At 45.2% G+C, this 15,599-nt stretch overlaps 1 protein-coding gene across 14 annotated transcripts in view; it reads right to left on the bottom strand.

Moving 5' to 3' along the window:
- CACNA1D (calcium voltage-gated channel subunit alpha1 D) overlaps positions 1-15,599 on the bottom strand; it is a 254,841-nt gene that overhangs the window by 113,640 nt on the left and 125,602 nt on the right. For all 14 annotated transcript variants that reach the window (XR_012128885.1, XR_012128884.1, XR_012128886.1 and 11 more), the window contains exons 4-7: positions 14,777-14,916; positions 6,162-6,304; positions 1,952-2,104; positions 1,277-1,473 (exon numbers count right to left, since the gene is read on the bottom strand). Coding sequence is in view for 11 of the 14 variants with exons in the window: in XM_073230715.1 (XP_073086816.1) it covers positions 1,277-1,473; positions 1,952-2,104; positions 6,162-6,304; positions 14,777-14,916 (633 nt within the window). In the remaining 3 variants the exon portion in view is untranslated. The remainder of the gene's footprint in view (positions 1-1,276; positions 1,474-1,951; positions 2,105-6,161; positions 6,305-14,776; positions 14,917-15,599) is intronic.

The raw sequence follows: 15,599 nt of genomic DNA, 5'->3' as shown, positions 1-15,599 counted from the left end.
TCCCCTACGACAATAAGACAAAGGAGGGGGGAGGGGAGAAACAAGGTAACATGTTTGGTGATGCTTAAACTTTTTTTTTTTTTTTTTTTTTTTTACCAAACTAGACTCACACTCGGGGAATAAAAATAAATACCCATCTTCTGTACCAGCATTGAATATATAGGGACTTCTACAATCTTGTAATCATTGTGTTCAGTGGTGAAGGGAAGCAAAAACCTATTTATAACCGTAATGTGCTATGTTCTCTAAGGTTAGAGAGTAATAGGAAATCCTATAACTTGTCTAAAATTTAAGTATGTCTGAAGCGACTTTGCAATCTGCGGGCCTTCTAACAGAAAGTGCCCATTCCAGAAGTCCTTTACCACAAACTGCCTGCTAAAGAATCATTATCAGAATCCTGGATAACCCATGTGGACTTGGGTGTAGGCTCTAGATCTGCATGTCAGCTGTTTTTCCCAATAACTTTGTGCCATGGAAAATTATTTCTAAAATTCTGTGAGCTTTTTTTTCTTTCAAAATTCTACTGAACAAATAAGCACATAAACTCAGCTCTGGGAAAGGGCTGTTAAAATGCTACTGGCTCTTCATTTACAGCCAACCCTTCCGGCTCTGTCAGAAATGAGAAGAACCAGGCCGTAGCCATAGAAGTGGTGCCCATCTGTCTGCACGGCAGGCTGGGCGCCCACTGGGCCTGGATGTCTGATGTGCCATGTCTACCCTCTCTGCCAGAGTTCTTCTGCTCGAAAGAGAAAGGCAGAGAGCTGAGGGCTGGTGCTGGGCTGATACACAGCAATACTGAAGATGCAAAAGGGAAATAATGTAATGGGGAAACAGCCATTTGGCTCTAAAGCTGTACTGGCTTACGGGAAGTGTGAAAAGGGAGACAATTTACTCTCCCTAGCTTCTGTTCAGGATCTAGTAGAAGAGCTGCCTTTGTGCATAAAAGATCGGTTTTAGCTCAGGGAAGTCCAGGAGCCCCTTAACCTGGACAGTGACCCCTGGCTCTCTGAGAGTTTAACTAGGATGGCCCTGGCCTTCTGGACTTCCTGCATGCAAATAAAGGGCCACAGGGCACACTCGGCAACAGTTCCCCAGCGGCACAGATGGCAGAAGCCGGGGCCACCACTACACGGGGCTTTCTAGAAGGGGAAGGCGGGCGGGTGCCTTGTTGCACTGGGCGAGGCGAGGGTGTGCTTCCCTTCCCGGCCGGCCCTGCCGTGGTTCTACCTTCCGAACCTCCCTCCCCGCGGGCAGCCCCCGCCCCCCGGCGGCTCACCCAGTAGAGCACGTCCGTCCAGCCCTCCATGGTGATGCACTGGAACACGGTGAGCATGGCGAAGGCGAAGTTGTCGAAGTTGGAGATGCCCCCGTTGGGGCCCACCCAGCCGCCCCGACACTCCGTGCCGTTGGCGGCGCACTGGCGGCCGTTCCCTGAGAACGCGCACGGCGCTGGGTCCTCCTCGGCTACGATATCTGCAACGGGGCGCGGGGCTGTCACCCACCGCTCACAGCCGGGACGAGCCCGCCACCCCCTGCCTCCCGTCTCCCGGGTCTGGGAAGCCTCCTGGTCCCCCAAGGGGCCCGTCCACCACGTCCTCTGCCCCCGAATCTGCCCTCCGCGCTCTGGACCCTCGCTCCCTCCAGGGCCCCCTCTTTACAGCACCTTCCCGAAGCCCTTGCAGAGCAAGGCTGTGACTGGCCTCCTGCTCTAGTTTTGGGGGTCCTGCGTCATTCGCTGGGACACATTACATAGGAGATGAGGACGGAGAAGGAGACCAAATTCTCATTTATTCTGAACGTAATGCACACTAAGAACTGGCTCACTAAATTACTGGTATAGTTGGGGATCTTTTTTCTCTCTTATTTTATTTTAGATATTCCCCAAATCACAAAAGTTGTTATAAGAAAATCAAATCTTTTAAACGGGTCAGCTTCCATTTTCATTACTCACCTGAGTCAGCAAAAAAACATGTTTTGTGCATTTTTCCAATAAAAAGTTCCAATCCTATAATAGCATAGATTATGATTACAAATAATACCAAAAGGGCTATGTGAAGGAGGGGAACCATGGCTTTTATAATGGAGTTCAGGACAACTTGTAAACCTAGGAGAGAGAGAAATAAGTCTGTGAGCCGGGAAGATACCTCAGTGGTGCATATACACCATTCCGAACGATGCTCTCTGTACATGACCCATGGTAATCAAACTCAGAGGTATTTCTAAGCTTTTAGTTAGTATCAAACCTGGATGTGACATAGGTTTAAATGGACCATGAAAGGCCATGTAAGCCAGCTCCCGCACCTGACAGATGGAAAAACTAAGGCGTGGAGAGGGGACTGCCCAGTGTCAAAGCCTGTCATTCATTCCTCACCCATTCATCTGCTCAATCAGATTCCTCAGATAGCTACCACGGGGCAAGCATGAGGTTCAGTGCTGCAGGGACACAAAGGTGTATGACAAAGTGCCTTTTTGAAGATGTTTGTGTTCTAGAAGGAGCTGTGGGAATGAAACACAATGTGCTTCCAGGTAGCACACAGATGCTGTAGGAGTTAAAATTATACAGGGACAGAGGACATGCCTGTGAGTGAGGAGAAGAGAGGCTGAGCCTCCCTCTGCAGGTCTGAAGACCAAGGAGAGAGGCTAAGTCAGGCCTGGAGAAGGAGCCCCAGAGGACCAGAACAGCCAGCAGAGGCCTGGGGGCGGTGGGCGGTGGGTGGTGGAGGAGGCCACACAGTGGAAAAGAGCACCGGGGAAGAATAGCAGGTGCAGCCAGGTAGCTCTGGGTTTTAATTAGAGTTCCAGGGCCAGGCATCAGTCCAGCAGCAAAAGGCAGCCTCTTTAGAAAGAGGAAAGGGGCAGCAGTAGGCGACACAGTAGCCGGAGAATGTTGGGCTCTCCAGGCAGGACAGGGGAAGGAGCAGGATGGGACCAGAACTCTGCAGCCACGCTTGGCGGGGAGGAAGGTGCCCTGGAGCCAGGGTCAGGAGGCAAATCCCAGCACGAGGGCCGAGGTGGGGGAGGAGGGCTGAGGGCCACGGCGGACCTGGTGAGGCTGATGCGGGCACGACGTTGAAGGGGGAGTCCTGCAGCTGAAACCGGCTTGAGAGTCGAGGAGGGGACACGAAACCCAGTGGCTCTCCGCAGGGTGATGCTCAGAGCCTTGGTGCCGGGAGGGAGACCACAGCGAGGGGCCGCGGAGGACACGGGATGAGGGCTGGCAGAAGCCACGGGAGCAGGGGAGAGAGGTGGGCAGGCCCAGACCCAAGCAGCTGGCATGCTGAGCTCTCCTCCTCCAGGGCGGCAGCTCCTGCCCTGCGGGCCACTCCCCTCTCTGCTTTCTCTTCCCCTGATCCTCCCCTCCCTACCTCGTCCTCCTTCAAACTGTCCTTTTCTAGTATGTTCTCACTTTCCCAGTGCGTGTTCAAAGCCTGAAAGAATGTAAGAAGCTGAGAAGCTACTAAGTAAGAAATCAGAACCCACCAGAGCAAGAGAAGACTTCTCATCAACAACAGTAACACAAGCTCATCACAACGGGAAGTCGTGGGGGGCAGGCTGGCGAGGAAGGGGCAGGCGGCTTTCAGACTCAGGATATTTAAATGCCCCCGTGGTTTCTTTTGAAGAAAATGATGAACAGGGCGACTTTTAAGGCTTCGCCTTGTATAAGGCACAGATGGAGGGGAGAAGAAATATCTGCTCTCGTCCCCTTGGACAAGGGCTCGTGTCCTTGCTTCTTGGGGTTTTTTTTAGACGAGCATGAGCCATCCAAAAATCATCCCCCAGCACATCTAAACTCGATGGCAGTGCGCCGTAGGCTTCATGAACATGTTCGTGTTTATTGTGATGATTGTATTTCAGATTGGCCAAATTTATGACATAATGAAATTGTATCTTACTATGAATGTGCAGGCTTTCATGTTGTTGGGCTCCTTTGTACACAGTTAAGCATGGGACTCTAATCACGGAGGCAGGAGATAGAATGGAAGGCGTGGGAACCAGGAGGCTGCGGGTCTGGCCCCACTGGGCCCCCACTAACCACGAGAACCTGCACAAGCCTCTCCCCTCTTCCTGGGCCTCGGCTTGCTCATCTCGAAGCCAATGTCCGCGGGCCAGATGATCTTGAGGGTTCTTTCCCATCTGATGTCTAGGATTCCGATAACTATTTATCAGCTGTGTGTGGGTGGTTAAGAGCCCCACAAATGTCTGAAGTACTCTCTTCTGAAATATGCATTTACCTCCCAATGAATGAAAACATATTCACACACATACACCAGACAATCATCTCTCATAGAACAGTCTGAATTCTCTTTAGAAGGGTTTGGACAACTCCCAGGGAAGTGTAAACAGTCCCACCTCCCCAGGAACTTTGAACAATTGTAGGTACTTAAGAAACCACTAGGCCACAGTTGCCAACCAGCATAGGAAACCATGAGACCCAGAGCCCCCAACCCATCTCCCCAAAGCCCATCTGGGTCTCATGAGGGATTCGGGGGTTGCCCACCAGGGCAGCTAATAAACTCGGGCTGTGCAGTGCCTGCACAAGACCTGGGCCCCACTGCCCCCTGAGGGCCTCTGGGAGGGAGGGGTACAGATCACTATCAGGTTTCAAACAGTGACTTTGGGGGTAAAAGGAAGAAACACAGTTTAAAACTGGTCCTCAAGAGTATCTGGGAACACAGGGCTAGTGGTTTAGTGGAAACCTCATTAGGCAAAGGGGCCACAGCAATGCCAGAGGCATTCTGAGCGTCTGCCCTCCACCAGACACCCACGCACAGCCCGGCACACACCACAGGCAGGCCGCCCTGTCCTTTCTCTTTAGGGGGACAGCAGTCGTCATGGGTACTCCCAACTCAGAGTAAGCTGCAGCCACAACATCTGAGAGAATGGGTCTGCTCACTGGACTTTCGTTCTATCGTGTCACACTGACAGAGCCAGCCATTTCCAAGGTGTCCCTATTTTTCTCAATTGCTTCCAGACAGTTCTGTGGTTTTGACTTGTGCTGATCTTTATCAATGAAAATAAATGAACCATCTGGAAAAACAAGTCCACATAAAACACCACTTCGTACATTTTAAAATGTTAAATTTGGAATTTGTCTTTTTTTTTTCCCCAGAGAATTTCTGGTATGTGCTGAGCGCCAACAGGTTTAATAGCATTTCATGAAGGACCCGAGGAGACGCTCTGCTGATGGCTTTATGAGTCGTGGAGAACAGACCCACCCTGTGGTCCCATGTCCTGCTCATAAAGCTGGGAGCTGGCCACCACCCCATGACCACAGCCCTTGGAAAGGGGTGAGGACTGAGACCCTCTGAAGTCCGCAGAAGGGGTGTCCCAGCAGGGGCGAAGCCCAGGGCAGCACACCCCAGGTTCCTTATGGGAGGAGAAGTGGCCACAGCTCCTAGTCAGGGCACAGACAGAGCATCTGTCCCAACTCAGGTGGCATCAGCCTGGCCTGCAGTCCAGAGCAAGAAGCAAACAGCCTGGCACAGACCCCCATCGGAGCCAGTGGGTCACGGCGTCTCTTACCATAGAGGGTCTCCTCCGTGCTCTAGACCTTGAGCCAGGGGCTCTGTCTGATCTCTCTCCTCAGTCCTCCCAACAACCTCTGAGCAGGCATCACGGTGCCTGGTACAGGGAGGACAGAGCATCCGCCTCTTCTCCTGCAGCTAGACCGGCGTGATTCCCACGTGGGGAGAGCTGAGCAGAGCTCCCAGGAGCCCAGCCCCCTGCTGCTCCTCGCTTAGAAAAACTGCAGTCAGGAGGGCCCCCAGCACCCTCAGCTACATAAACCACCACGTTTGGAGGAGCAGGCCTGGGCCGGGGGAGGTGACGGCAGCACGGCGGCACACGGGGACACCACACTGTTACCAGGAGGCCTGGCCTCGAGGCCACGGGCCCCCACTTACCCTGCCTCTCTACAGCAGAGTCTGCAAAACCAGGGAGAGAGCATCATGGCGGCCCCCTCTTCAGCTTGTCATCTCTCAGGGACCCAAAGGGACAATCCAAAGTGTCCTGTCAACCACGGGGGCCTCTGTGCTCGTCCACGGAGCCCACGGCTGCCGTGCGGAAACTCACCTCGCAGTGCTCGGTCCGTTATCCGGAGGCCCACCCCGGAGGAAAAAAAATCAACAAACTCCTGGCTTTAGGAAGCAAAACGTGCTTACTGGGCACTCCTGACACGAGGCGAAGTGGCCGTAGCACTCGAAAGGCGCGGAGGGCTTTGACATCGAAGCCCCCTGATTTGCCGCCGGAGTGGTTACCACCTTCTGTTTCTTTGGTTAATTGTTCCAAAATCACACTGAACAATCTGAGAGGAGAGGAAGAAAGGATGAAATGTTAGAGTCTGTCACCTAGGGAAGGAAAACAGGATGCTGATAGGGCTTATTTCTGAACAAGGACTAATTCGGTACGGCTGCTGCTCATATAAAGGGAAAGCAAGGCGGGACCCGCCCGTCACCGTGACTGAGGACAGGGACTCCTCTCCTGTTTCCCCACTGACGCGGGGCATCCTCAGCCCCTACGGAGGAAGGGACTCGCCAGGATGCCGGGATCCCGCCCAAGCAGAACTACCCAAACAGAAATAAACCAGAACCACTGGGGCTGCCATTTGTGAGTGCTCAGTCTGTGCTAAGCATTTTGCATGCATTAATCCTCACAAAATGTTACGCAGTGGGAATTACTACTAACACCATTTTATATGTGAGAAAACAGGTGAATTGCCCAAGGTCAAAGGGAATTCAGGAATGCTGGCCCCACTGGAATGGAGGGCCCCTAAAGGGAGGGAATCTTAGCCTGTTTTGTTCATGTGTTCATTTTGTCTGTTCTAGCCTGGGGCCTAGAACACTTCCTGACCCACCGGAGGTGCTCAGAAAATACTCCATGAAGAAATCGATGGATGAATATTGCCTTCAGAGTCCAAGACCTTAATCAGTATGTTAGACCACTTTCAATACAGTCACTGACACCCACCCCCACACTCCCACCCTCCCAGGCATGTTCAGGGAATGGTGTGAACCACCCACGGGAAGGATGTATGCAAAGGCCAAAAGCAGTAACTCAAGGTAAGGGATTAATACCGTCATTTTCTCTTTTGAAATGTGAATAATATTGTATCTGGCAGCCACGACCAATTTTTTCCTACTCTCCCAAGGTTTTTCGGATAAAGCTATTTCCAGGCGATCTGCTCATTTGACAGTTACTTTTGCCCTTTCAAATAAACATTTACTCTTTGGAATTACTGCTTGTTTTTCAGAGTAAGTATAAATTTGCCCATTTTCAAGCAGAATCAACTCTGGCCAGTCAGATGGTGGGGATGATTGGCCCAGCAACAAAGAAAAGGTTTCTAAAGTTTAATTAGCAGCCAAACCAGAAACTGTGCCCCCACTGGCATGCCTCTGAAAATCCGAGATACTAAGTCCATAAAAGACAGGGTGGTCTGATTATAGCCCTGATCAGGCACAGCCATGCCATTCTGGGGCATTTAAAGCCTGGCCATTCGTTATAACAACAGAACTGCAATTAGCAATGACCCAGGCAGGGAGGAGGAAATAAGTCGGTTTTCTATCATTTTAAAGCTTCAGATAGCGTTTTTCTCTAGTTTGGACTGGGGAAATACATCACATTTATGATAGGTTTCTCTTATTCGCATATTTTTTCAATTACGGTAAACCCCTGCAGCGAGGCTAAAGTTTAAAGTCTCCCCTCTAAAACAAAGCTCATAGCTTCACAAAAACAAAGAAAAAGGAAGAAAGGAAATCTCAACCCCTTCTGAAATGTGGCAGCCACAGGAATTTTCATCCTGAAGGGCTAGGCAAGTAATTTATGCAGATGGTGGCTTAAGACTGCTTTCAGGCATCAGTGTGTCACTATGTGTACCTCATGAGCCTTTATCGCCCCATCCTTCCACACTGCCCTTGATAACAACAGTGTCCCTGTCCCATTACAGAGCACCTGAGTCAGCAAGCTTCCAGACAGCCAGGGCTCTGAGGGTCTGGGGCTGCTTCTGTTTCTAAGAGTCAGGATGCATTCGCACAGTACCTCTCCCTCTCCAGGCCTCGGTTTCCCCTGTCTGAATGAAATGATCCAGAGCCCTGGCCTTCCCATTCTGATATTCTGTCATTCCACTCCCTTCACCACCATCCCCTTCCCTAAAGTACTGTGTACCTGAAGAGTTAGGACATGAGAAGAAAACATTTGATCTGAGATTATTAAAAGTTCATTCCAAGACTGGATAAAAAAATGCAAGGAGCCACTGGAACTCACACAAGTCGGGTCTGAAGAACATCCCACGTCCTTCACAAAAGCTGAAGTGATAAGTCCGAATGCTTGAGATATACATTCACTGAAAAATCAGAGGCGTGGGCTAAAAGGCAGCTCCGACCAAACCTTTCTGTACAGGCAATGCCATCAGCTCCAGGAGACACACTGAGCGCCTTTGTGGTCACAGTACAGTTAACATTGTGGAAATATCAGTTACTTTCCTGATGTCTCTGTTAACGGGAAACTTGACAAAAGCAATAGGTCGCCATTGACTTGGAGTAGAAAATCCACTGGATTGAGATACAGCCTGCATTTGGAAACTGCAGTGGTAAGAATTTGAATCCAAAGAAGACATCATTTTTCTTTTTCTTATTTTAGCTTTTCTTCCACTCTTTCTTTGACTACAATTTAGTGCCTGTTTTAAAGAATGATCTGATGCTAACTTTTTCATACTTACTGAGAAGAGCAATGAGTCCATTTCTACTTCGGTTTCCAAGATAATTTTACTTTTGAAGTCGACTTCATTGCAGCCTAATTCACATACAATAGAAAACACCCGTCTAAACTGTACAGCGAGACGAGCTTTGACAAAGGCGGAAGCCCACGTGACAAGCACCACAATCAAGATATAGAGCATCTGCCAACTCCAGCAGTTCATGCTCCTTGGCAGACAATTTCCCTCACCTCTCAGCTTTAGGTTCTAATGATTCGCTGTGTATCACCTCAGGTTATTTTTTCCCTTTTCTAGATTCTTATACAAATGGAATCATACAGCATGTTCTCCTTTTTGTTGATCTTCTTCTGCTATGTTTTTGAGATGCATCCAACTTGTTACATTTGTCAGCAGTTCTTTTCAGTGTTGAATAATACTCCCGTATATGAATATGCCACAATGAGCTTATTCATTCATCTGTTGACAGATATTTGGGTTGTTTCCAGTTTTTTTTCTGTTATGAATAAAGCCTCTCTGTGAAAACGTACTTTCATTTCTCTTGGATAAGAGCCTACGAGAGGTACCAGTAATGTGGCCATATCATTAGTGTAAGATTACCATTGGAAGAAACTGGCAAACTTTTCTAGCGATTTTACCATTTTCCACTTCCACAAGCAACGTGTAAGAACTCCAGTTGCTCCATATCTTGGTTAACATTTGGTATTGTCAGTCTTTTTACATTTGGTAATACTAGTGGGTATGTAGTACTATGTCACTGTGGTTTTAATGTGCACTTCTCTCATTACTAATGATGTTGAATTATCTTTTCAGATCTTGTTGACGATTTACATATCTTCTTTATGAAGATACGCTCAAATATTTTGCCTATTTATGTTTTGGGTTGTCTTCTTATTATAGAGTTGTAAGAGTTCTTTATATATTCTGAATATAAGTCCTTCCATCATGTATTTGTATCATGAATACTTTTTCCCGTTTTGTGCCTTACCTTTTCATTTTCTTTACACTGCCTTTTGAATAAAAGTTTTACATTTTGGTAAAATTTCAATGATTTGTTTTATGGCTCAGGCTTTTTGGGTCAAGAAATTTCTGCCTACTCCAAGGTCATAAAGATCTTCTAGAAATTTTATACTTTTAGCTTTTATTTACAGGTATATGTTCTATTTTAAGGTAATATTTGTGTATGATGGAAGGTAAGAGTAGAGGTTCCTTTTTTCATACAGATAAATATTTGTTCCAGTTTTGTTGAAAACTGTTTCCTCAACCCACTGAATTATCAAGGCACCTTTGCCTAAAATCAGTTAATCACATACATATGGGTCTATTGCTGGACTCCCTTTTCTGTTCCATTGACCTTTATATCTATTCCTCACGCAAATATCACACCATCTTGACCACTGGAGCTTTGTTTAAAAGTTTCTTTGGTGAGTCTAAAACCACTCCAATTTCCATATACATTTTAGGATAAATTTGTCAGTCTCTACAACAAACTTGGGATTTAGATTCAGATTCAATCTATAGCTCAATTTGGGAAGAAATGATATCCTAACAATATTGAGTCTTCTAATCCATGAACATGGTACATTCCTTCCATTTTTTTGGGTCTTTAGTTTCTCTCAGCAGGGTTTAGTCATTTTCAGTACCCTCTTTATCCCTAAACAGTTCGTGGGGTTTCATGCTATAGTAAATAGTAGTATCTTAAAAAGTTCATTTTCCATCATTCATGACTAGCATATAGAAATTCATGTTTTATACTGACATTTTATCCAGAAACATGGCTAAATTCATTCAGAACACATAACTGTATGATTTTACTCTTAAATTCACTGAGACTTGTTTTATGGCTCAGAATATGTCTTTCTTGGTGAATTTTCTGTGTTCATGTGAAAAGAATGTGTGTTCCGCTCTTGTTGGATGGAAGGTTCTAAAAACGCCAACTAAGTCAAGTTGGTTGAAGGTACTGTTCAAATACCCCTATATCCTTCATGGTTTTCTGCCTAGATGTTCCACCAACACTCCCTGAGGAAAGAGTATTAAAGTATACAACTGGTATTGAAGATCTGTCTATTTCTATTTTCAGGGATCACCAGTTTTTGCTTCACGTATTTTGAGGCTTTGTTATTAGGCATATACATATTTAGGATTGGCACATCCTCTTCACAAAATCACTTTTATCATTGTGAAATGCCTCTTTATCCTTGATAATATTCCTTGTTCCGAAGTCTACTTTGTTGGATAATATAGCCATTCCACCTTTCTTTTGGGTTTTGTATGGTATATATTTTTCTCTCCTTTTACTTTCAAATTATTTATATCTTCATGACTCAGATTTCTTGTAGACACTATAGATTTTGGTCTTGTTGTTTATACATGTAAAATCTGATAGACTTTTGATTTTAATAAAGGTCTAGCTGGGCTTAAATCTACCATCTTGTTAATTTGTTTTCTATTTGCCCTGTTCATTGTTCCATTTTACTTCTTTCCTGCCTTTTTTTGATTTACTTGAGCTTCTTAAAAAATTCCACTTAATATAGGCTTATTAATCATGCCTTTTTATTTTTCTAATGGCTTTTCTAGGGCAAGTCTCAGTAAACATTTCCTGCAGAGTAACTATTTTAGGATTTGCAAGCCATAGATAGGGCGTCTATCACAATTATTCAACTTTACCATCCTAACACCAAATAACCATAAACATGAGTAAGTGTGACTGTTTTCCAGTAAAGCTTAATCTGTCAAAGCAGACAGCAAAATACTTTGTCAGTGTGGTGGGGAAAGGCAGTAAACCATATCTGGTCTATGGGCTGAAGCTCGCCAACCTGTGCTCTAGGGTTTACAATACACACCTTTAACTTATCACCACCTACCTTCAAATCATATTTTATCACTCCATCAACTATACAAGCAACCATTAAATAGTACACAGCTATTTCCTTATTTCTGTGTGTCACTGTTGCCCTATATATATACTTTTATAGAAGCTATAAACCCCACAATACATTGTTTATTATTTTTGCTTTAAATAACCAGTTAATTTTAAAGAGATTTAAAATGAGAAAAGAAGTGTTTTTATATTCACCCATGCAGTAATGATTTTTGGCATTCTTCATTTTTTTTGTGGAAATCCATATTTTTATCTGGTGTTTTCCTTCAGTGTGAAGGAAATTCCTTTAACATTTGTTAAGGTGCAGGTTTACTGGTGGTGAATTCTCAGCTTTGCTTTTCCTGAAAAAGTTTTTGTACTTCAATTTTGAAAGATATCTTCACTGAATAAAAATTTTAGGTTGTTGCTTTTCTCTGTCTTCTGGCTTGCAAAATTGCTGAAGTCTACAATATCTTTTCCTCTGACAATTTTAGTATTTTCTCTTTATCTTTGGTTTTGAGCAATTTGATTATGATTATAATGTGCCCCAATGTAGCTTTCTCCATGCTTATTTTGCTTGGGTTTTGGGTTTCTTGCATTTGTGGTTTTTATATTTTTCATCACATTCAGAAAATTTGGAATAATTTCTTGAATTTCATCTCCCTTCTATCTCTTCTCTTCTGAGATTCCAATATATGTATGTCAGACTACTTGATATCGCTCTAGGTCACCAAGGTAGTGTTCATTTTTTTTCTCCATCATTTTTCTTTGTTATGGCTATATCTTCAATTTCCTTGATTTTTTTCTTCTATTGTGTCTAATTGACTGTTGAATCAATCCCAGGAATTTTTCATTTCAGATATATTTTTCAGCTCTCAAAGCACCATTTGGTTCTCTTTTTATACTGTCCCATTTTTTCTCATTGTAGGCATGTACTCCTTTAAGTCCAGAAACATATTTACAACAGCTGTTTCTACAGTCTTGTAAAGTAATTCTCTACTAAATTTCATCCTTTCTGTCATTTCTAGGTCTGTTTATGTTGATGGAATTTCCTCCTTGTTATGGGCCACATTTCTTCATATGTCTAGTAATATTTGACTGGATGCTGGACACCTCGTTAAGTGTCTGGATTTTGTTGACTTACTTTAAAGAGTGTTGGGTTTTATTCTGGCAGGCAAATAAGTTATTTGAATACCAGATTGTTCCTTTCCAGACTTCTTTTCAAACATTATCAGCTTCAGCTAGTCTTCAGTGCAGGGACTGGCAAAATCGTTTTGTACAGTTCCAGGCAGTAAATATTTTAGGCTCTGTGAACCTAAACTACTCAACTCAACTATGCAAACAAATGCATGTGATCGTGTTACAATAAAACTTTATTTACAAAAATCGTTGGCAAGCTGGATTTGGTTCATGGATCGTAGTTTGCCAATCCCTGCCCTGGAACCAGTGTAACCCTGCTACCACTGGCCCTTCTGTGGTCTCATTAGCAGTCCAGGGTGTTCGGTGCGGTCTTTCCACTCGGGTTGGTCGTGACTTGGACATCTCCCAGCCCTCTCTGAGCTCTCGTTATTATTCAGCTTACGCCCTTCCAGCTTTCCTTTCCGCCCTCATAATATTCTTTGCCAGGCCTCACGGACTCTCAGTCCCTGTCCTGTAACTTAGTCTTCGGCCAAAACTCAAGAGAACCCCAAGGCATTTTTATGGAACTCTTTCTCTAAATAGCTCCCTCCCTTCTCATATTATGCTTCAAATTTCAGCCACCTCAGTCTCTCTGAACTCTTAACTCGTCTCCTCAACTCAGTGAGAACACCACACTCTGCTTGGTCCCTTTCTCTGTGCTTTAATATTGCCTGAAAAATGTCTCTAGGCAGGAAGCTGAGGTGATTATAGGGGAGGGACAAAAGAAAGAGAGGTAAATGTCTCCAGCCTCTAGCTGATCAGAAAATGCAGGGTCAGGAAAGGCCCAGCAAGATTATTCCAGAACCGAGACGCTTGCAAAGTGCCGGCATGCTGGTCCTCCGTAGAGCTCACCAAATACAGGAAGGCAGGTACACATCTTTTACCAGTTCATTTCAGCTGTAATAACTTTGCAGCAATGCCTTAGAGGCCAATGTACCATTGTGGTCTTTGCAAAAGCTAACTTTTCCTCCCATGAGTCGAATTATCACATGGGGCCACCATTTTTTTTTTTTATCCCATATTAACCTCCTAGGTTTGAAAGGACAGGGTCAAAATTTATCCCACTCTCCTAATAGCTAGCTATTTCAGTCTTCCATGAAAAGCCAAAGGATTTGTGGTGAAAGAATAATCCAGAGAAATATTTTTACCTTGCTCAACTGCAAAAGGCAGTTGAATAGAGTCACAGAGATGAAAACTGAGAGGCCACTTAACATACTCTCTATAGGAACAAATAGCATTCTAGGAGTGACCCATTTTACAGGTGGGTAAGTAAGACCCAGCAGAGAGATCGGTCTTATTTTCCTATATGGGTATTTGGTCCAAACACTCCACAGTCCTCTGACACTGATTCATTTTTCTCTTGCTGGCAACATTTCCAGGTGTGGAGGGACCAGAAAAACACAGGCCACTGTTTTGTATGTTAACATTCTTTTAACAGATACTGTGGTGTCTTCCTCCGACAGGATTTCAGGAGAATGGCTGCTTCTCTGTGTTTTCTGGCTTATTTCATTTCGTGCCAGATATGTGACATGATTCAGACACTTGTTTCGTTATTTAAAATGGGATAGCAGCATGCCAAAGTTTTCCCTGCAAGTCAGCAGAAAAAAATTAATAGCTGTGCTCAGAGGGTTTTAAATAGCAGAGTGCCTCACTGAGATGAAGGATTTATTACTTTTTTTTTACTGTTTTGCTTTGTTTTTTTTTAACTTAACAGTGCTAAATATGCAAGAGTTCTGCTCATTTGCCTAATCACAGCAGGGCTGGCCTGCTTGTGAAGACCTAAGGCCTTGCAGAGTGACCTCTCCTATGGAGAGCTTAAACTGCCTTCTAGAACATGCTCCTGAAGGAGGAAATGAAAACCAGTCTCTGCTCAGTTGGATAAGCACCGCGAGTCTTCCAGAACTCCTGACAGGTCTGGCTGTGATGGCTGGCACAAAGGAACAACCGTATTCCCTCAGAGACAGCGTTTTCTCTTACACCCCACCTCTCTTTTTCCAAAACCAACACTTCCCAAAATGAAAAGCACTTACCCTACTATGACTATAACAAAATCCAGTAAATTCCATCCATTCCTAACATAAGCGTTAGGATGTAGCAACAATCCATACGCTATAATCTTCAAAAAGGTCTCGACTGTAAAAATAATCAGGAAGGCATATTCTACTTTTTCCTGTGAAGAGAAACAAAGAAACACAAAGACAGGGGGTTGGGGACAAGGGGGGAAGAAGAAGAAAAGAAAAAGAAAGAGGAATTGGAATCAGTATCTCATATAAGCATTTTCTCCAAGCAAAGTTTTATGACGAGAAATGGACAATTAACACTGCACCTGTCCCAGGAAGGCATTTTAATTCTACCGCTGAATTTCTTAGAAGCAACTAAGTATAAAACACTTTTCATTCCAAGCTGCATGATTGCATTTTGCCACCTGCCCTGATGCATGTGCAATGAGTCTGCCTAGGACAGAGCGGGCATGTTTGTTATTTGCACACATTTGCAAAACACAGCGTGTTTTCCTCCTGAGGTTGCTAAATCAGGCCCAGGAAAGCACTGAGTGCAACAGACTCCACCGGCAGCTTTGCACGGAATGTTCTTCGGAAGGAAAGATAATGTGTCTGCTCTGACCCTCTCTTCCTTTCGGGTTTTCATCTGACTTCTAAGTCGGGGTCAGCTTTGTCACTGAGCAGCAAGGTGACCTCAGGCACGTTCCTCCTCTCCTGTGGACCATTTCTTCATCCACACAGGAAGAGGGGGGAACTGTGGCCTCAGGATGGCTAACCCATTGCCGTGCTTATGAATGTGAGGCCTCTCCCAGAGGCCATGCTGAGCGGCCGCCGTACATGGTCGCAGAGGAGC

The sequence above is a fragment of the Manis javanica genome, chromosome 3, assembly GCF_040802235.1.
Source record: "Manis javanica isolate MJ-LG chromosome 3, MJ_LKY, whole genome shotgun sequence".
NCBI classification, from domain to species: Eukaryota; Metazoa; Chordata; class Mammalia; order Pholidota; family Manidae; genus Manis; species Manis javanica.
Note: the sequence above shows the minus strand (reverse complement) of the source record. Positions and strands in the feature narration are given on the sequence as shown.